Source organism: Habropoda laboriosa, unplaced genomic scaffold (assembly GCF_001263275.1).
Source record: "Habropoda laboriosa isolate 0110345459 unplaced genomic scaffold, ASM126327v1 scaffold69, whole genome shotgun sequence".
In the NCBI taxonomy this organism is placed as follows: Eukaryota; Metazoa; Arthropoda; class Insecta; order Hymenoptera; family Apidae; genus Habropoda; species Habropoda laboriosa.
In genome coordinates this window covers 889,376-912,670 of record NW_017100173.1, presented here as the reverse complement: position 1 = coordinate 912,670, position 23,295 = coordinate 889,376, and the positions used below count along the sequence as shown (strand labels likewise).

The following is a 23,295-nucleotide window of genomic DNA, read 5'->3' as shown; positions in this document are numbered from 1 at the left end:
TTTTTTACCAAAAAAATTAAATTTAAATGTTTCTAAAAATTTAAATAACTGGGACGTAGGAGAAATCGTAAGCTACATTGTAGATAATACATTTTAATTTGTAAATCAGAAGAATTTTATACTTCAAACGTTCCAATCCTTCTCAGCGATGGGCGGCCAGCAATTTACAATCCAACAGAAGAGGTTTCTCAATAACTCCTTCATTTTGCAATATTTTTACTTTGAAAAAATTTGGAAAAAAGTCCAAAGTTACATTTATACCCTCCCAAAAAATTGAAGTTTTTCATCCAGCAGATACCCATTAAAAAAATTCCCAAGTTTTCCCTTTTTTTAGACGCCTCAAAGTGCTGTAACGCTCATTTCAACATAATTTTTCATAATCATTGATTTTTCACAGCTCTAATATTGTCGCGTAAATAAAATTTACTCGCACAAGAAGAACAAATTCGATGTCTGCAGCCAGATCGAATGGGTGGTAAATGTAACTTTATACACGAACAACGTCTCGACGTGTCACAAAAATACTCTTATGCTCTCGGCGAGCTAATCGAAATATTCGTCTCTCGCTCCTACGCGACAACGCTGCTTCAACAAACTTCGATATATATATATATACAATATACAGAAGCTATAACAAAAAGAAATATATCTTTTCCTCGATCTTCATTCGTCAATCCGATCTCGTTGATCAGCCTAAATTTCCTTCGATCAAATTTTCCACTCTTTTTCAACTGAATCCAAGCAAAAACACATGCAACGTACGGGAATTACGATCCGTTTGTCGTCGCTCCTCAGAGAATTTACATACTACAAGTCACAAAGTCGTGGAGTGGTTTCGAAACAATAAAAACTCATTGGGAAAGCTTCGCGTTTTCGCGTCGAGCTGCTGATTCTCGATATCGTGCACATCGTTGGTAGTATCACGAGTATGCGAGTGTGTCGATCGCTATGAGTCCGTCTATCTCTCCTTTCGTTACTTTATTCTTTTATTTTTTTTTTACTTTCTGTTTAGATTGGACCACGTTGTAAACAGTATGAGTAAAGTGAGTGAATGGATATCGACGAAACGAGATCTCGTTGCACAAAGAGGAACGTACGGTATGTTATATGTGTATGCGGGGGGGAAAAAGTGTACCGTGGTTGCGTTGCAACGAATAACTGCTATTACGTTCTTTCTTTTTCTTTTTGTTACTTTTTCATCTCGATAATAACTGTCCTACTGATCTATGAGATGCACCTCTCGCGACGACAAATATGCATTACCTGCTCTCCTCGCAGTTATTCATTGTAGGATCAACGAAACAGGCTAATTTCTCGTTCAACGTAATCGCTGATGAATTACGCTGCTGTTATTACACCTCGGGAAATTTACTATGTACAGTTATTCTCACTAATATTCGGACACTATTTAGAATATTATAAAATATTTCAAATTGGTCCAGACAACTTGAGTTTCCTTTTTTTTAGAAACTAGAAGGATTGGTATGCTAGATTATGTGTGTAAGGAAGTTTGACAAAATTGCAATTTGTGGAAATTGGGAAGAAAATTGTAAAGGTCGCTTTTTACAGCTTTCTTTCTTTGAGTTTGTAGCGAAATTTTAAAAAATACATTTTGTAGATTTATGCTGATTATATTTAGGTTGAAAATTTTATGGAAATCGGTTGACGCAGAAATTAGCGACAGGCATCGAAAGATGTAAGAATCTTCAGATTTATCGGAGAAATAGTGCGATTTTCACAATTTTTAACCATTTATATCTCACAGCAACGTTAACCGATTTCGATGAAATTTTCAGTATATGTACAATTGACATAAATCTACAAAACGTATATTTTCAAATTTCACCACAAGCTCGCCTAAAAAAGTTGTAAAAAGCGACCTTTACAATTTTCTTCCCAACTTCCACAAATTGCAATTTTTCCCAAAATTTGTTACACACATCATCTAAACTACACAACCAATCCTAACTTCTCAAAGAAAACTCAAGTCGTTTGGTCCGATTCGAAGAAAGTTAAACTCTTCTGAACAGTGTCGGAGTATTAGTGAGAGTAATTGTATGCGATTAAACTTGCTCGAATGTGTGATAAATGATAGGTTGCACAGTTCATTTCAGAATTTCGAGCAGCTTGTAATTGGAAAATATATGGCTAAACTTCTGATTTCGTAACTTTCGTGCAATTAAAAGTAACAATAACGTTAGACAAGTTTTTGATCGTGGAAATTCTACAGGGAAATTGTGTGTAATTTGTTTCGAGACTTTATCGTCGATGCAAACTGCCAGACCGTTTCGATAATGCTTATTTACCGTGGGACAATGTTGTTAATGTAAATTACTCGGGATCATCGTGTTTTTCAGCGTGTGATGTGTTTCTCTACTGCAATGATCGTTTGAATTTTATGCGGATTTCTTCAAGATTTTTAGAAGAATCGTGCAACATTGATTCTTTCATTTCGGTGACAAATTTTTTGAAAAATAATCCAGCAATTGAACGTTATTGAACGTTGACCGTTCATCGAGTGTAAGATAAATTAGACAAATTAGGTGAAATATTCTTTACGACAGAGGCCGCATTATTTCGTAATACTGGAATTTTTGGGGTTTTTTTCGTTTTTTTTTTTTCGGTACTGTTACTATAATCTTGAAGAAGATCGATCGGATGGCCTACGTCATGCGAATCGTTGTGAACAACAGATCACGATGACAACCACAGAATAGGAAACAAAGTGTAACTTACATTTCATCTGGTTTCGTTTGCGCCGGCAAATGATGAAGATCGCTACACAGATGATGATTATCACAATTATCAGGACAACTGCGGCTACGATGACGATCAGAAGAAGATATCCTTCCAATTGATGCCACCATGGTATGTGACCTGGAATTTGAATTCACTTAATGACAATACACTCTACCACTGAGAGTAACTTTGAAATTTATGATCTTTGAGATTACGATTTCGTATGGATTTATTCTGGGAGAGCAATCTTAGTAAATAAAACACTTTTCACGTTGAAAAACTTTGAAATATATGATCTTTGTGATAACGATTTCGTATGGATTTATTCTGGGAGAGCAATCTTAGTAAATGAAACATTTTTCACGTTGAAAAGTTTTTTAACATTGAACTTGAATTTCTTTACATTGAAAAATGTAATTTTTTCAAATTGAAAATTTGCTAACTTCATAACTTTATAACAACGATTTTCAATAAATGTAGCACACGAAAGCTTATAAACAGTCGAAGGAACAATTCCAAAACCTTTCAGAAAGTACCGTAAAAAATTGTGGAAATATTTGATATAAATGGAGATTTCTAAAAATGTTTAAAAAATTCGACTTTGCAAATTTGAAAGCTTTGAAATATTATTACGAGGAATTTTCAAGAAAATGCCGAAATTTCGTTTCGTTGAGCATGTCCAAGATGGCCGCGTGCTAGGTGCAATATTGAATTCACGTAAAATTGACTAAAAACGTCGATTTCTGTGATAAACAGGCGTTAACAATTTTTCCACCGGTAAGTAACAAGGGATTGACGTTAATTTTGGAAATTTCGCGCCGTCCTTTCCCGGGTAACGAAGTAAAACGGCCGGTGGACGAATTGCAATTCAAATGTCAGCGACAGCTGTGAAATATTATAAATACAGAAGGCAAGACGACCGATTTCGAGCGAAGCTTTTCATATTCCTGCTTAGATTTAATCCGTTTCCCTTGCTCTATAATATTTTACCACGAGCCACCTTTATTACGCAAGTTTATACGCGTACAAAGGGTGCTCTGTTTTAATCAACCCCGGTGAAATATCTTTAAAGCTAGCAACCCATAAAACTTCTTTCATTCAAGGAAAAAACAATATAATCGGGATAATTTTTTATCGAGCTGATAATTTTCAAGCTACTTTTGATCCTTCTCTATTTTTTTTCTTACAACATAACCGTTACATTGGAAAATTTTCGCAAGAATATTGTTCTCTTCGCAAGATAAAATAAAACTGCAGAGTGGATTGAGACAGCAATCTTGGAGAATTATTTAGTAAAAGAAAAGAATTGCTTTTCGTACTTTATGCGTGTGAAAATATCGAAGTGTTACTTTTTTCTTAATATCGTGTATTTTGTCAAATTTAACTCTCACTTCACCATTTATATCAAATTAGTATGCCAACGAGGAAACGTTAAATCTAACGTATGATTTATCGAAGCACGTTTACTATATTTAACATAATCATCAGGAGGGAACTTACTTCGATGTCCATGGTGAGCTAAGAAGAAACAGAGTTTAAAGTATTTCTTATCCATTCGCTATCTGTCTACTTAAAAGCTGAACAGTGAAATTACACGAAATAATTATAATGCAATTAATGTTCATATAGTACACAAGTTCATTCTTCGAATTTTCGACAATTTTCCGCTACAAACGTGACTCGTATCTTCTCGATACGCTAAACTACGAGGCACAACGAAGCTATTTCTATGAAAATTTTAATAACTACCCCGAAAAAATGTTTATCGTAGATTTATTTAATCGCTGGTATATTCATGTCCTCCTGGGGAGAGTTGCACTTTCCTTGGAAGATACGATAACGCTTAAGATGTTGGAGGGTAAACGTCCCGCTGGAGGGATTTTGAATCATTTTCTTCGTAGAATTTGTACTTCACCCTTCTATCTCCTATTTTTACCGATGATTATCGGCCAGAACAGACTTTCTCTTAATTAGTCGAAATTAACATAAAGATTGTCCACTAATTTCAGCAGAGAAGAATTATTTCGCGGTGGAAAATTTGAACTACTTGGACCTTTTCTCTTTTTCAATCTAAAACTGGAAAAGACGAACAACAGGTGGCACGGTTTGCTGTAAAATTGATTTCTATCAATTTCATCGGAATTACAAAGAGTTTCATCGATGCAGTTTCATAGTATTCCCGTATTTTCGTCGCAATTTTATTTAAATTCTTAATTGTAATTGAATTTATTTAATAGCAGGTCAAATTAAACGCTGCACACTGAATTATGCGAAAATTCATATTCACGGCTTTACTATTTGCAACCACGTCGATTTACAACACAATTCTCAAGAAAATTATTTTAAATTATCCTTTGCGAAATTAATTTTCAAGGAAAATATTTAAACGTGCAAAGTTCACTTTTCAGAAATGTCAACTATATGAAAAATTCATTTTAAATATTTAAATTAACAATGATATCGCGGTCTCGTACGAATCGTGTCAATATTAGAAATTGACTTGAGCGTACAGAGTTCACTTTTTAAAAATGTCAACACAATTAAATCACATCGATACTAGAAGTTTACAAAATTGAAATTTGTCAGATCAATTAATTTACATGTTGTTCTCATTTGTAACTTCAGAGAAACGAATGAAATTAGAAGTCGATTCGGTTGATTCGAAACGGCTTCGAATTTCTGCGATTTTAAATATTTGAATTACGTCACAATTAAATCACATCGATATTAGAAGTTGACAAAATTGAAAGTTTTTTACATTAGTTAATTTAAGTAAGTTTAGAGAAAGGAATGAGATTAGAAGTCGATTCGGTTGATTCGAAACGGCTCGGAATTTCTACAGCGGTGAATTCCATGGGAATGAGTTGACATCGGGGGAAACACTCATTTAGATTTAACCACGCTTTCTGAGAGCCCCCGTCATTTGTTGGCGAAGTCGTTGAAAATTCATGTCTCCGACGTATCTACATAAACCCTAATAAAAGTATAACTTTCTCATCGCCTCGATCCTTGCCCTATTTTACATTTACATACTATCTACATATTATTAACAAAAGGACAAACTGGAATTTTCATTAAAGCGAATTTAAACACCTTTTAACCCGTTGAACGAAAACGCGCGCGCGCGCGCGACAATTTCTACTACTAACCACAGGGAAATGATTACCGTAGTTGTCACGTTTTAAAATAAACCAAGAAAATAAACGGAGAATGCAAATAGAGCGGACGAATCCGGTTCAACCGAGTAAATTAGTCTTTCGAATTTAAGCGGGGATCTCGGATCCGTTCAAGAGGAATCTAATTTCCAAACTTTCGGCCCGAAGTGTTCGTGTCGAATGCTCGATTTGACACGGAAAAATATTTGCCGCTGTCTTGTGATTTGTTCGCGAATGAATCAAACGGAATAGAAGTATTGCGATGAAATAAAAATATCGTCGCATTCGTCGTTCGATAAACTAGTTGGATCAGCCACTGTGGATGTGGAATGTCAACTTAATCGGCGCAAAGGAAATGATCGATGGTATTATTTGTCGTTATCAGCATTAAATATCAGACTTTCTTCAAATTTGATAAATTACTCTTATTTTGAAGTAACGAAAATGAAATATTAAATCGAAGTGCACATTTATTGTGATATTTTTGTTGAAACGGTTCGACAAATTGCAAAATCTATTATAATTAGAGGTGTTCATATTTTGGAACTGAATTATTTAGATTATTCTTAAAATTAGATTAATTTTTAGTAATTCTAGTTGGAATAAATGTATTTCAATTTAAACATCGATTACTGATATTTATTTGCCGATAATGATTTATTTACTGGTTTATTATAATAGTGCCATTATTGTAAACGTTCTCCACTTTCAGTTTCGAGTTTCTTCATCTTTATTACACATGAACCGACAATTTCTTTCGCCTCGGGGCATAAAATCACGGTTTATCGGTAGAGGATCTTAGTAAAGATGTAAAGCATCTCTCTATGAATATTTAGCAATGTTGCTAAGAAGGTAATTCCGTTTTTTGCAACTTTTGCAATACACCTTTTTTCCAAAGCAAGAGGACACTTACATGCTAACCAGCAGAATTTATCTAAAAAATGTGCAGTTTTATCTAAATCTGTTGTCCAATTATTTGAAATTTATTTCAGCCTTTCTTCGATTTTCACAGAAAAAAATTTAATAAATTTTAACAGGCATACAAGAAAGTAGAAATTTTTCAAATAAATCCACGATAACTCTTTGCGAATTTATTTGTGAAAAGGGCGGATTAGAAAATGGTAATGTTGATAATGATAGCTGAATTTGTTATCTAATTATTCGAAATTTATTTCAGCTTTCTTCGATTTTCACAGAAAAAAAAATTTAATAAATTTTAACAGGCATACAAGAAAGTAGAAATTTTTCAAATAAATCCACGATAACTCTTTGCGAATTTATTTGTGAAAAGGGCGGATTAGAAAATGGTAATGTTGATAATGATAGCTGAATTTGTTATCTAATTATTCGAAATTTATTTCAGCTTTCTTCGATTTTCACAGAAAAAAAATTTAATAAATTTTAACAGGCATACAAGAAAGTAGAAATTTTTCAAATAAATCCACGATAACTCTTTGCGAATTTATTTGTGAAAAGGGCGACAGAAAAAAAAATTTAATAAATTTTAACAGGCATACAAGAAAGTAGAAATTTTTTTAAATAAATGCATAATAATTCTTTGTGAAAAACGCGGATTAGGGAGTGGCAATAACGACAATGTCAGCTTTCAAGAAATTGAAAGGAAATATGCATCGGGCGAAATAAATGAACTGCACGGTTATAGTTCGGTATCTTTTTTTTTTTTAAAGAGCTTTGAAGACGCCTCCTGGCTTTCTTAATCCCACGCTTTCAGATTCTCCGCCTCGGACATTTTTCTTTACACGTGAATTACAGCCAGACAATATAACACAAGAGCCACGACGGGAATGTGATATCGCGAGAGGAAAAATGACTGTGACAAGAGAATCCGTTCTGTGTAAAAATTCGCAGCAGTTTGGAATGGAATCCTTTTCATAATTAAATCGCAAGCTTTTCCGACCGAATGTCGTTATAATGTACTAGATCTTCGTTATTAAAACTCCGTTATTCCGGTGTAATAAAACGCCCGAAATAGTTCAATTTGGAAAGCTTGGAAATTAACGCGTCCATAAATGATTCGAGAAATATTAAACATTTTTAATGGAGCTTTTATTGCACTTGAAAAATGATTTTATTCCTCGATTGAAAACCAGAAAAGGTTACGTTTAATTATTGTTCTATATCTTGTTACCCACGAATTTTCCTTTAATTTAAACATTAACCGTCGATAACTGAATAATTGTTTTTCCTCAGATTTTTATCTAAACACGTTAAATTACATTTTTGTGTGTTTCCAAACGAGCACGATGAACGTAATAAATGGTAGATAAACTATTCATTTCAGTTTTCATCGAGTCCAGTTTATTATTTTAGTTAAGATATTGTTGAAAATGTTGACCGTTATCAGCGAATTCAATTACGCTGTTTGCAGCGTTTTCTACATTTTTAACGTCAGTCATCAGTCAGATGCACGCGAACTTGATTGATTTTCAAACGCATTTTACTCGAAAACGAAACCTGCGATGCAATTTTTTTTTTTTTTACTCCTGATTTTTGCATTGTTTTGAACTATAACGCAGGCAGAGTGGTGTGGTTATTGCGAGTGTTGTGTGGAGAAGAGTGAGTCGTAGAGAGTTGCCATAGTACCGCGAATTGTATCAATCGTCATATTTGGTCAATTGTCATTGCCATAAAGTGATGCTAATGATTTTCCTTTCACCGTTGTTAGAATTTCTAATGCCAAAATTTTTGTACAATTTTTCAATACTGTCAATACTCAGGATAAACTTTCTATCGAATTTCCTCATCTGAAGGCATAAGACACATAAATACGACTGTACACTTAACACCAGAACTACCAAACCCCGTCAAAACAACGAATTTCGATTTCTCAGATTAAATTACAGAAATTAGTAAGACGCTTTTGTTCGAGTACACTTATAGTGCCTTTAGTTGAAATAAAAAAATAATCAGATGTGCCACTTTATTTTCCATTAACCATTCCAATTGCAGAAGTTCTTTATGTAGTTTTATCTAGATATACCAGAAGGAACAAGATTTACCACACTCAACTCTGGTTGTTCTAGTGTTAAACCATCCACTAATAATGAAAACAATCGAAGTGGTCACGTTAGGCGGATTATCCACGATCTCCATAAACAAGTGACCACTTTTACAGAGCGTATACAGAAGCTCTTCGTAGCGAAAGGGTTAACCGATGTTCGTTTCATTATTCAATTGAAATCTGACCAATCGTTAAGGTTAACCAACGTTCGATCAAAAATATCGCGCAACTGTTGACAATTTTGAAAACAGCCACGAAGCGGCAGTTTCGTAATTCATTTGAAGCCTGACCGATCGTTGAACGAGTCTCACTCGGAAGGCAAAGTGACAAACTCCGTGAAATAAAACTTACTAAAATTAAATTACACTTAGAATTAACACAAGATTAGTAAAATAAACGGTGATATTTGTAAAATTTTCATCTAAACCGTCACACGGCATATTTAAGTAGCTCTGTTTCTAACTGTTGACGCGCTGTTCGTGCACATCGTGACGTGTTGTATTGAAATAAAAAATTCATTTCGGCATTCAACGTGTTAAATAACTAAAAATTAAGCACCAAGCATGTGCGTTGATGGTAAAATTGTAAGGTTGTCAAAAAGATGGAGTTACGATCATTTTCGCTTCCGAGCGGTTTGAACAATGAACCGAAGAATTAAACGATAAACATCTGAAAACATACCTGGTACGTCACGCTCACAAGGGTTGGAATGGCCGATGGAGTTGTTCGCAACGCAAACGTACGTCCGGAAATTGGTTACCGACGTATCGAGACGGATGTAGCTTTTTCCATTGCGCGTCTCAGCTACCTGCTCCAACGTGTCGTTGTCGCTCTTCAACGACCAAACGAAATCAGTCTCCTTCGGGTTGGCTATCGCTGAGCACACCACGTAATCCTCGCCGTCTATTCGTTCCCTTTCCACGTGACATTCTGGCTTAACTGCGCAAGAAGAAAACCGCACCAACTTACTTTGGTTTTGCCCGAATACATCTACGTCACGTGGAGCACATGTCTTACTCGCTTTTTGCGCTATTTGTTTGCGCGCCTGGGGTCGTCTTAGATGATAAATATATGGAGGCAACGAGGTGTAACGATGAAATGGAACAGACCGACTGATCTTATTAATCAAGGGAATGTAATTGTTCCATTATTCTCCGAGCTTTCTGGATTTGTGCGCGGTGCTTAATCTTGAACCGGTCACGTGAAATTTTCGTGTATAAACGGTTGTAGGAACACGGAATTCTGGTGAACTTTTTTTTAGAACTCGATAGAAATTGAATTTAAATATTTATTTTTTGCACTCGTACGTTAATAGGTTTAAATAATAATGTAAGAACCAAGGAAAAATTTTTAGGGACCCAACAGGGAATCGAACCCGCGACCTTAGGCTGGCAAGCCGAGCCTTTGCGCACTACGCCAACAACTCTCTCGGTATTTTCGGTTCTATTTGGGTATGGAGAACCCGATATTGCAATAACAAAAAGGAACATAGCGAAATGTGAATTTAGTGGAGCAAATTCAAGGAATGTCTCACAGACGGTACAAGGCAGTTAAGGGTTAATGCAAATTGGTGTATTTAAAGATTGGAAAATCGAACGGAAATTCTTGGTAGGCAAACTGGGTCGTTTGTATCCAAGTCTAATTTTTTTACTGCTTCAAGCTTTCGAAAAATCAGAAAAAATTCTGGAGTACTTATCAAGGTCTCTACTATATTATACAATTGTTCGTTAAGTCAAATGTTCAAAATTTTGTTCAATAAAATAAAAATTCGTTTCGAGAAAGTACGAATTTTCTGAATTGAAATTTCACTTGGGTCGTTAATGACCAAAATTGCCTACGCAGAGTTAAGTTTCGAGCTTATGAAATAGTTTCACTGCCGTTTTTCCACAATTTGCAAAGGTTTCGTTGCTTGCGAAAATATCTGTGATTAAAAATGTTAAATGGACTGTTCGAATTACGAAGAGAAATGAAAAATCGATTAAAGGGACGAAACGTACAGTTTTGCGAAATATTTGTCACAGACGATTTATCTGGTTTTCACTGCCAATTGAAATTGCGTTTCTCAGATTAAACGAATTCGACGCGAGTTCCTGCCGCTGCTGTTCGGTTTACTGAACGGGAAATAGTCCTGTACAATTTAATCGATTTTTACCAACTTCGAATCTAGACTTAGGGAACTATTACTCCAGTTTCCGATGAATTTCAAGCTGTCGTTTTTTATCGGTCGTGCTTGAAATTTCAAAACCAAGAGAGAAAAGTACGAAGTAAATGTATCGAAGGAAAATGTACAAGTAATTTTAATAGATGGTGTCAAATTTAGCAGAGATTATTTACTGCAAGATTACTGTTTCACGAATACTCGACAAAAACGCATTTACCCTCGATATTTATTTACAAAATTACAATAAATATAAAAAAATAATTGCAGTAAATTTAAATAACCATCTTCATTTCTGCTTCAAAAGATCTTTCACTATCTTTTCAATCACGCGAGACAGATAAGCATTACAGATCGCCTAAACCTTTCGACACAATTGTGGACATAATAGTTTCACGAGAAAGAATTGAAACATTTCCAGTAAAAGTAAGGAAGAAAGGGAAGAAAAGAGACACCGCGGAAGACAGTAGAAGACACAAGTTTTTCTTGGAGAAACACTCAGCCATGAGAACGCAAATCTTTCTCAATATTTGAACGTCACTCGAGACGACTGAAAGCTCGCGTGCAGGATGTTTCTTTACTTACATTGAACATTCATGATCATGGAAATGTTCCGGCTTCCGTGGCGATTCGATGCCTCGCAGTAGTACGTCCCGTTGCTACGTCTGGGCACAGTCACTTTCAAATCGAGAACACGGCCCTCGATGATGGTGTCCGTCGAGCCTTCCCGAAACCAGCGGAACGTCGGCTCCGGATGCGCCTTCGCGTTGCAGGTCACCGTTTCCGGTATCGTGTCGACGGTGACGTTTATTATCTTCTTCGAGATCGTCATATTTTCCGGCGGAACTGTCGGGAGGGAGAGAGAAAAAAAAGCATCGCCGACTAAAGTGGCTGTATTTCTCTCGTTGAAGCGTTGCTACCAGCTCGCGTGGCTCTCGTTTTATGGCAATCGATCCAAAGAATTACGAGAGTGAGATGGGCTATTCCGTACACGGTAGAAGTGAATTTTCGAAATTATTATTATTGCGAATTTTGAACTTGTTAAATAGAATTTGGAAAATGGAATAAATTTTTGAAATTGAAGAAATATTAGGGGTTACAGGTTTATATTAGATATTTTGATGTTTCGTCTGAGACTTGTGTTAAAATACAGTTCGAGTCTGTAATTTGTGTATTATTTTAATATGAAAAATAAAATTTAATAGGAGGCTGTTTGAATTTCTCACTGTTAGACAAACTGAAAATAATTTTTACAAATTAATTATTATGTTCATCAGCCTAAAAACTTTTAATCTTAATAATTCCTCGAATCTATAAATACAGCGTCATAAAAGATTGTATTGTTTAGAAAAATTTATTCCCAATGGTGTGGTACGAGGATACTTTCTATCACAAAAGTAGAGATAATCTCTCCAGAGACTCGATATATGCACTTTTCATGAAAAAAGAAATGAAAATTGTAACATATTTACTTTCTAAAAATTGGAGAAAAAATCTGGAAGCTACATTTATGTCCTCTGAAAAAATTGAAGCTTTTCACTTAGTAGTTAGCCAAGAAAAAAAATTGCCAAAATTTATCTATTTTTGAACATCTCAAGGTAATACATATATCCATCATATAATTTCCGCGGAAAACACTAACAAACTGTTACATCGATCGAGGTTTCCCTCTTAACTTTTCACAAATCAAAGCGCTACAAAATTCGAAGATTTCAAGGATTTCACAGCCCAGAGCATAATTACTGTTAAAGCTTTCGAGTGTAAACCGTGTCCTTATAGGCAAAGTCGACTGTAAAACACTGCATTATCACTGTCTTTCACGAACCCCGAAGAAGCGACCTGCAATTCTTACCAAACGTAACAACACTTTCTCCATAAAAACGCGACTTACACCCGAGAACCTCAATAACAACGCGCAGTAAAATAGTTAGAAATCCACATGACTTACATTCCACGTGAAAATGAGTGCTGCTCTTCACTCCTGGTCCTATACCGTTGCTGCTGCTCTCGCAGCTGAATTTAACGTTGTCTTCGACGCGATCGAGCTGGCCACTCGGCCAGGCAGTCAGGTTCCACACCAGGGTCGACTGGATGCTCTCGAAGTCGTTCGTTCGCGAATCGGGCGGATGATAAACGTTCGACAGATAGTATCGGTTCGTTTTCGTGAAATCCATCGGCACGCCGTCCTTCAGCCAGGAAATATTGCAGATAGGCGCGCACTCTACCCAGCACATGATGCTAACGTTCGGGGAATTGTACACGTAGCCGTGATAGGGGAGAAGCTTCTTGATAAACGCAGGTGCCGCTATTGACAATCAGAGAACAAGTTCAGCCGGTTCTCCCAGAGGTAGCGACGGAAGAGTCATTGTTGCAGGGCAGGAGTGAGATAAGGGTGGAAACGTGTCAATAGTCGAAACGACGCACGGCGTTTCTAAACACCTGTCTGACCGCGCCAAATCGAAAAAGTCTATCGTTTCGTCTTATCAATTTTCGGTTTCTGAATCTCCAAGGATCTCTAATTACAGTGTTATTTTTTTAAGTAAGGTAATCTTTACTACTGAAATCTGCAATCGTTATTGTCTTTAAAAGTGCCATCTGGGGATTGGAACACTGTGGTCGCAGAATTTTCTGAAAATTCTAAGCTTGCGTGTCGATTTTGGACATTCTGTGGTTCGTCGATTGTTCGTGAATTGATTTGGATTATTGTAGAACAGCTATGACCTTCTTAACTTCTTCAGGGATGCTTTTTTTAAAGTTAGCAAAAATTCATCTAACTTTTTATGTAGTTACATTTATATTCATGTTGAATCGATAGCGATTAAGCTACTTTCCTTGGGAAATTGTGTTTTTCATATTTTCTCTATCGCAAATATTGGAATTTTCGGAAAATTTTAAAGGTACACATATGTGTCGGTGTCCCTGAAGAGGTTGAATAATTTTAGTTTTGGGTACAGATATCTTGATTTTCTCTTAACATGTTTTAATGTTTATTACACTGAACAATAATGTTACATTGGAAAGGTTGTTTTTTCATATGAGATAAAATTTAAAAAATTGCAAAGTGACAATTCCTTTTACAGCAAAAATTCTCTAACTGTCGTCAATACTTTTTTTCTTTTAGAAGATCGTATCTTAGAAATATGTTGGTTACGATAACTTACAGCTCGATATTTTTTGACAAAAAATTCCGAAATCATTGTCAAGTAACATTCGAAAGTCGACGTGCAAAATGTTTATTGAAATAAATTCGATAAAGTGCGAATAAAATGATTCGTATTATATTACATCTAAAGCAGATTTCATCTGAAAGCGAAACGTGCGGCCAATGATATTTTATACTACTTTTCCAGACTTTCGTGCCAGGGGAAATTACCGTTTCATTAAATCATTTCTGACGGACAAGCAGATTACGAGTTTTGCAGATTTATTTCGAGATCTCGGGAAAAATGAACATGTAGATACGTGAAATTCAAGCATGAATACTTGTCGAGCGATAATTGTTACCGGTGCACCGGTGAAATATCACCAAATTTTTGTAATGTTATTATCACCTCACTTCTTTTGTACACGACATACGCGTCAGATAAACCTTCCGTTACGTTGCGGAAATATTATTATGCAAAGTGCACCGAGGAATGTAACACAGTGGAATGTATCTGCGTACGTATAACAAGTAGAAACAAACTAAACAGAGGCAAGAAGAGAAAAGGAAAGAGGAGAAATAAAACACGTTTACACAGTTTTTAAGATACGAATCGTTAATTTAGATGCAACACGGAAACTGCGGTCACGGAAGTCTTTCTACTTTATATTACACAAGTTTATCTCTCTCTTACACAAACGTAACGACTAATAATCTGCCTCGTTTTATTTACATCTGGCTACGCACTTCGAGTACACGTACACCTCGAAATGACAAAATTCATTCGTTGCTCGTTCTTTGTTTCGTTTTCTTGCAAAATTATTGAAAAATTTGTTTATACCATTGACGTACGTTTCGTCGAACTTTCGTCAAGGAATGAAGAAATATTTGAATTTCTATTTCCTTAAAATTTCCTTACTGCGAAAATCGAGAAGTTGTTTTTCATTTTTGCTAATTGTTAATGTTATAAAATAACTTTTGAATTATTAAACGATCTAATGTTTAACAAATTTGGAACAGATATGTGCGGGTTGATAATTCTGTGCAGCTGTGATTGAGAAGAAAGCGAGAGTGCAACGGAATATAAGAGAATAAGGAAGAAAAGAGTGCAAGTAGTACAGGTCGGTCGATTGTCAGACATATGTGGTAACTGGAATAAAACCTGCATTTTTTAAACTATAGATATCTCATTAATGCAATTACGTCTTGGTTTACTGACGCTTTAACAAAGACGGATTGTAGTTAATTTTCTATTTATATTCTCGTCTCGATATTCTGCATAAATTGAACTTTCATATTCCTCTTTAAACTGTTTCCTTTCTAGACTTCTTTTATTAATTACTCCTTCGTACGAAAGAGTCTACCCAGTATAATTTGAATTACACAAACAAGTAAATATTATAAAAATAAAAACATGTTATGTATAAATTGTCTTTATCTTTTGACTTCTAATCTAGCTAAAATTCATCTGTATAAAATTACGAGCTAATTAAATGACACTGAATATTCGAAGTCCAGTATCTTCGTTCTCATAAGAAAATTAAAAAAAAAATACGACACATATTTAAACCTCGCTAATCTCACTAACTTCAACTCCATGAAGTGTCAAAATGAAAAACGAATCTCATTTCTTCCTCCTTGTTCCGGCACATTTTTCGACATTCTGCAAGATTTAACGTTCCCACTGTCGGTGTCGGCCCTGCATGAATCTCCACGTGAAATGAACGTCACGCGAAAGACGCGGGAACAGATTTATTTGACCAGGAATTAGAAAGTTTTTCGACTAACTTTACAACTCACCAGACACGTCGATAAACGTGGTGGCAGGGTCGCCGTCGCCGGCTTCGTTGTAAGCCTGACAAGTAAAGTTTGCCTCGGTTTCCAAATTAACCGACTCGATGGTATAGGTAGCGTCGTTTTCATCCGGAAGTCTGTCAAGGCCTCGTAACCATTTGAAGCCAACTACCTTCGGCCGGCCCGGGTCCTGGACGAAGCAAGTGATGGACAATGGCCGCTTCTTTATTACCTGCTGAGGCTCGTACGAGATCGAAGCTGGACCAGGCTTGTCTGTTACACCACAGGGAAATTGTAAGTTCTACGTGAAAACTCTGGACAAACGTTTCTCTTCTACCCGGCAAATCGATTTCAACTAACGGACCTTTTCCCTTCTACGAATGAATTAATCCGGAATTTTTGGTTAACACACGTTGTTGGTACATTTATTTTTTTTTTTACTTGAAACGTGTGTAGAGCGATTCGCAGAGAGGATCGCAAGTGTATGTAGCATTTAAATTTTGCTCGTTCTGATGTAAACAAGAATCTAGTAATACGGTTTTGGGATGGTAATTTTGTAAGAAATGGTTTACATTCTTTGATAAAAAATGATATACAGTAGCGCACACATAAGCGTCCGTCGCTACCCCCACCAATTCTTGGAAATGGGACATCGGACACTTGATATATCGGTATCCCACTCAGACACATCTCTCTTCTGTTTAGTTAAATTCGCAGAAGTCACCTCCCTACTTAACTCGGTCCCGACTGCGGACGCTTATGCGTGCACTACTGTAAATAGTAATTTGGCTTTTGAAGTACACAGATTGTATATCGTATTAGCATTTGTGTAATTTGTTGAAATTTATAATCCGAACGTTTACAATTTAAAAGCTGTATTTTATTTCGAACGATTATACAGGGCGAGCCGTGTAAAATAGGCCAGCTGATTATTTTCTTCAGTTATGGTTGTATGAGAAGCTATTTGTACATAATCGAAACGGCTTGAAAGGGTGGATAAGACGGAAGAAAAATTCTTCGATGAAAGAAACGGCAAAACGTTGAAGTTTAATTTCCGAATTCTTATCTGAGAAACTCGACACAAATGCAACGCAATGATTAATCCAGTTCTCTCACCTCTTACCAATTCCGTTCCCAAAACTTTCTCGCCAAATATCGAAACACTCGAATGACAATATCATTTTCAAACAGCTATCACAGACAATAGCAAAGTTTAAATCGAATCTCCGTTAAACAGCAATCCAATCGAACGAATCACTCTTGAACAACTACCTTCCTTCTCGATTTCTCCGATGAATAATCGTCGAAAAAAAAGAAAGGGTAGAAAGGAAAAACAAGATTTTACTTTGCTCATTTTCACCTCAAACATTCTCCCGTCGAAGTAAACCATTCAACCGTTCAAACAAAAACTCCGAACTAGTTTCGTTCACAGGCGAAAATCTTTTTCGTAGCGAGGAAAGAAGGAAAGAGAAAGAAAAGAAGAGGAAAGAGAAGGAAGAAGAAATTCTCGCAAAGAGAAGTTCGGGTGCACACGCGGACGTGGAACGGCAGGGCAAAAAGGATCGGATCGAGGAATTAAAAATTAAAAGGGGGGCTCACAATGGACTATGACAGGCGCACTCGGTGAAAGTGGTCCCCAGCCAGCGTCGTTTCTCCCTTCACAAGAGTAGTTCCCGTGAAAGGAGCGTCCTACAGCTTCCAGCAGCAGCTTGCTCGGATCGATATCGCAGAAAATTAAAGATTCCTCGGTGGTCGTGGTGGTCGCGCTGCTATTTCTCGTGCAATCCGGAAGTTCTTTCAGCAGGTCCCCGTCCAAGTACCATCGGACGGCGGTCAAGCTTGCTGGATTTCCAGTAACAACCTCGCAGGTCAGCGAGACGTTCAACCGGTCTGCCTCGTTCACCGGCGCTTCCGGGTCCATTATCACCTCAACCACTGGCTTATCTGCGGGCAAATGAGAGACGGAACGGTGAAACGACTGCTCATCATCGATTCGCCCGTGGAAAAGCGGCTCGTTGTGTCTTTCAATTTTTTCTCTTTTAATGGGTTTCTTTGGTCGTTGACTGGGAGAGATAAATCGCTTTGTTAGTTACCGTTTATCTCCTGCGATTAGATCTCTCTTCTCTTTTCTAAGATAAAATCATTCGGTTCGATTTTGTCTTGTAGCGAGTGTGTTGAATTATAGGTGTATTACGTTAATTATAATTATTAAAATAAGGAACAATGAAACGAGAAAGTGCTTCGAAATAATGAAATTTCAGTAATCCCTCTTCAATTTTTCCATCAATTCAACTCTCTCTCTCTCTCTCTCTCCGAGAGAGATTTCGGAGAAAGAGAGAGGGAGAGCCGAGGCTCGTGTATTTTTTACGAGTTCCAGCATCGCATAAAGATTTACGTTCAAGGCGGAACTATTCAAAATGAAGCGTATATATTTCCCAGGGTTGAACGCGCCGGAAAACGGGCCGTTTATGCTACATCCAGAAGGATAAACAGCGAGAAACGAGACAGCCGGAAAACCAGAAAAGGAGAGGAGCGCACCTGGAAGAAAACTTTCAACGACGATCCAATCAGCAGATTGGCCGGAACAGTTTTCCCTTTTCTGTTTTATTTCTCTGTCTTTTCTTTCTGCCTCGGCCAAGGTAATCAAGATTTCAGCAAGTTCAAAACAAAAGAATCCAGAAAGCGGCCAGAGAGGAGAGTTCGGCTCGAACCGAAGAAGAAGTGGCAGAAGGCGGGAAGATCGAAGGGCGGAGGAAGGGAAAACAACGCGGCCCGCTGTCTCGGCGAAACTAATTTCCCGCGTTCGAATTCACGGCCCGCTTCTATGGATTGTTTGCACAAAATACAACACCCCCGCGCGATATTAAGGCTGCAATTAGAATTTCATTGTATCACGGCCGAGTTTACGGTAACGCGACGTTAACTTCCCGGAAACCGGAAGGGTTGACCCAATAACCAACGTGAACGCTGGGGGAGGAGTTTTGTTTAATCCGCGCTGATACATTTACGGCTTCCGCCGTGGGAGAACGAGTCGTTTCGTGCCGGTGATCCGTGGATCTGCCTCGAACAGATTTTCTCCTTCGTGATTATCTGAATTTTTGCGTAGTTCGAGGTTCCTGTAAGAGGAAGTGTCTTTGTACCACAATTTTCTGAGAAATTCTGTAAATTGTGCTCGTATACGTAATGGAAGAATTGAAATCACTCTTTGGTGACGAGGAAGAATTATATTTTTCCACGAGAAATACAGTAGTTTGGATAAGGAATTGAAATAATTTCATGGAAGCACAATTCAGATGGTCTTTATGTCATACTTAGAAATTAAATAAAGTGTAGAATATTTTTGACCACATTAATTAGTATGGCAATAGAAAAATGGAAATCACTCTTCGAAGGTAAGGAAGAATTTGTTTTTATGAAAAATACAGTAGTTTGGACGAGAAATGGAAATAATATGGAAAAATAATTCAGATGTTTTTTACAATGTGATACTTTGAAATTAAATTAACGGAGATTGATAAAGTAGGTGTGGAATATTTCTGACTACTTTAATTAATGAGTATGGCGATAGAAAAATGGGAATCACTCTTTGAAAATAAGAAAGAATTTTTTTTAACGAGAAATAGAGTGTGACATGAAAAAGCAAGAAATATTTCTACATTAAAATCTAATTTCCCGTAACACATATTTACTCTAAATCATCGTCGCTAATTACCAAGTATGAGCATTGCTTCGGCGTTAAACTCATAAAAAGAAAAAAGAAAGAATTTCTAAAATTAAAATTAAAAACAAAGAAGAAAATTATTTCTAAAATTCTAAAAAAGAATTAAATATCCTTGCAATTTACACATACAGAGCCTTGTTAAAATCAACATATGTGTTAGGACCTGATTAGGACGCAACGAAGTCTCGGTTCGGCGGATTATAGCAATAAACAACTTAGTCACATCTGGCCGCCAGACCGAGGTGCCGACCTTCGGAAGACCGCAATATACCCCCCGTGGACTTACCAGCGCGACACTCGGACAATAGGTCCCAAAAACACTCGGGACCATAAAATATTCGTTACCAAAAGGTCACAGTTTTCGTCGACTCGGTTCGGCGGATTATAGTAATAAACAACTTAGTCACATCTGGCCGCCAGACCGAGGTGCCGACCTTCGGAAGACCACTATATACCCCCCGTGGACTTACCAGCGCGACACTCGGACAATAGGTCCCAAAAACACTCGGGACCATAAAATATTCGTTACCAGTTTTCGTCGACCAATAGCCGAACACACCACGTTTTCCACCTCCAGAACACAATCACCAATCAGAACCAACCTAATGTCTATATATACACCTACACACCTGAGAACCGTCAATCACTGTCAGACGAGTGCATGAGACACATCGTCACGAAACGAACAATCCAAATTCAACTAAACATCTAAAACACATCTAATTAAAACAAGAATTCATCAAAACATCTCCAACATCTAACCCAACAACGAAGTTTTAATACACCTCGAACCAGCGAGAGCAATCATCAACCTGCGCCAGAACTCCTGATCATAAGACTTGATCAAGGTCCACGACGCAACAATATGCACGTCACAATTCGTCACCAATTCAGACAGAACCAGTTACGTTCTTTTTGATTTCTCAATGAAAAAGAGGGAAAGTAGGAATGAAGGATTAAGATACAAGATGGCACCCGGTTTTCCAATACTTCCATTGTTCCCCTTCGATTTATGTTCGACACTTCCTCGAAGAAGTTCGCTATCCTATACTCGGTTGACAGAAATGTAGAGCAATAAGTGTCAGATGCAACCCCAACCTTGCAATGAATTATTTTACCACTTCCCCGTGTGACTTTTGTCGAAGCCACTTCATCCTCTGGTTCTTAGATATTCCACGCTATCGGAACTCCACGGTCGAATTCGGAACTCCGTCTCGTTGTCCTATTTCAATGGATACCGGCTCGAAACGAGCTCGCTACCTTCGTATACAAGAGTAACTTTCTACCTGTATATTTTGCTCGGTGTATTAGCTCCGCGAGTTAAGTAAAATTAGTTCATTTGCTCGCATTTAACCCATATGTCAATAACCACAATTGCCGTCTACTTTATCGTCCAATTTCAGTAGTTTTCTGATAACAAAATTCTAAACTTGAGGCAAACACGGATAGGAAATGTACGAAGTAACAAAGATCTGGCCGGATATTTAAATCTTTTACCTGGAAGATCAACTATTTCAAGTGAGAATTATGCAAAAGGGTACCCCCGGTTGGTTAATCGACCTTTCTCGACAGTTCCAATTTAGAGACAGAGGTATGAATCACATTTCGAGTTACGAATTTTCAAACCTTACTACTCCTGAATATTGTAACGAAAACACTTTGTTCTCTCGAAAAGAAAAGAGAGCGTCTGTTGGAATTTTCTGTTTATCTTCTATAAGTGACTGAATTAATAAGGAGGGGAATTTGAAGTGAATTTTCTTTTCCATAACCCGATATTTAAACCACCCACTATTTACAATTCGATCAGTTTGATAAATGGAGCTGTCCATGGTGTTGTACGGAAGAACCCGGAATTCCAAACAACGTTACAGCGGAACCTAAATCCCCCAATGGAAATTCTGCTTTGAAAATTGCACGTCAATGGGGAATTGTGTGATTCGAATCGAAATTATTCATTTTAATGGATTGAGTTTTCCAATGTACCGAAGCTTTCGCGCTACGTAACATTAATATTTGATATTGCCGACACATACGACACAGCCACGAAGATAAATGTGATCTTGCGGAGGTATGAGCGAAGTTTCGAGTTCGAGACATCGAGAAAATGAAGAACGATAAGGAAAATTATGAAGAGATAGGGAAATATTTTATTTCATTTTAAATACGGTTCTTCGAAATACTTTTTCCTCATTTGGAGAAAATTAAGAATTCTGGAAGTAAATTTTCAAAAAATAATGCTTTTCGAAAATATTTTACCACCACAGTGTGAAACTCTTCTTTAAAAGTTTAAGGAGGTGCTATCATCCCTAGAACTGTTTCATTGTCGAAACAAAAAATGGTTTGGTAATTAGGGTCGTTTGAACTATATTTTTGTAAAGTTTCAAATTTTTCGCAATTTTTTGGATTTCGAACATCCCTCGTTAGTGATTTCAAGTTTCTGTCGATTTTATTGCATTCAATTATTTCTAACTTCGTGATTAGGGTCAGTTGAACTATATTTTTTCAAAGTTTCAAATTTTTGGGAATTTCTGGAATTTCGAACATCCCTCGTTAGTGATTTCAAGTTTCTGTCAATTTTATTGCATTCAATTATTTCTAACTTCGTGATTAGAGTTACTTGAACTATATTTTTGCAAAGTTTCAAATTTTGGGGAATTTTTAGGATTTCGAATTTACCTCGTTAGTGATTTCACGTCTCTACCTATTTCATCGCATGAACAATCGAAAACTGAATTACTTCTAACATATTTTTTCCATAAAAAATTTGTCCAAGGAAGCAGAAAATTTTGTTAAGAAACCCCATTAATTAATGGATATATCGTTATCAACCTACGATTCGGTTTCTCGTTTGGCCCCGGCGGCAACTGAAGATAAAATCGATCGGTTTTTGACAATGAAATTAGTTGTAAAGCGATTAACAGCGGACCGATTGTTGAAATCAATGGGTCGATATGACGATTCGGTGAACCGTGTAATTGTTTGGGCGTTGGCTAATTAAGATACTAGCTTCATTATTCATGGCGTGCTAGTTTCAGTTTTCATTTGCCTCATTAAATAAGTGGCGATAACGGGCCGAGCCCGTCAGTTCGCGCAATTAACTTAATATTTCCAAGTATTCCAACGCTTATGCTAGGGTATTCTGTACACGCTTTAATCGCCGCCACGTGTAAATTTGGCATAATACATAACGCAGAAATTTACGACGATAACGTCGAACAAATTGCATTCCCCCGTTGTGTTATGCTCGATCGTCCTCTTTTTACTCCTGCTGATTTACACGTGGCGACTAAATAATTGTTACGCGATTTATCATCGGCTCGAATTGACCGAACAGCCGAAGAAAATTAGTCCTTGTAACGATGATTAGTGCAAAATGCACGGACCATGCCAGAAATGACAAAATGCCGGGATAAATAGATAATCGACGAAGATATTTCTTTATGCGAATATATTTTTCTTCTTTGTTGTTAATATATTTCTGTAAAATAGACGGATTATTTATTTTGGAATGAATGGTGATTTTGGTTGATGGTTTTTAGAGATTTATTCGATAGGAAATATCAA

The 23,295-nt window shown here is 36.8% G+C and overlaps 1 protein-coding gene across 1 annotated transcript in view; it reads right to left on the bottom strand.

The window, feature by feature from the left end:
• The window catches only part of LOC108578676 (hemicentin-1), a 212,908-nt gene that overhangs the window by 41,310 nt on the left and 148,303 nt on the right, over positions 1-23,295 (bottom strand). The window contains exons 10-16 of the mRNA XM_017942050.1: positions 17,610-17,954; positions 16,017-16,283; positions 13,023-13,379; positions 11,660-11,920; positions 9,598-9,855; positions 4,240-4,257; positions 2,737-2,877 (exon numbers count right to left, since the gene is read on the bottom strand). Of these exons, the coding sequence (XP_017797539.1) occupies positions 2,737-2,877; positions 4,240-4,257; positions 9,598-9,855; positions 11,660-11,920; positions 13,023-13,379; positions 16,017-16,283; positions 17,610-17,954 (1,647 nt within the window). The remainder of the gene's footprint in view (positions 1-2,736; positions 2,878-4,239; positions 4,258-9,597; positions 9,856-11,659; positions 11,921-13,022; positions 13,380-16,016; positions 16,284-17,609; positions 17,955-23,295) is intronic.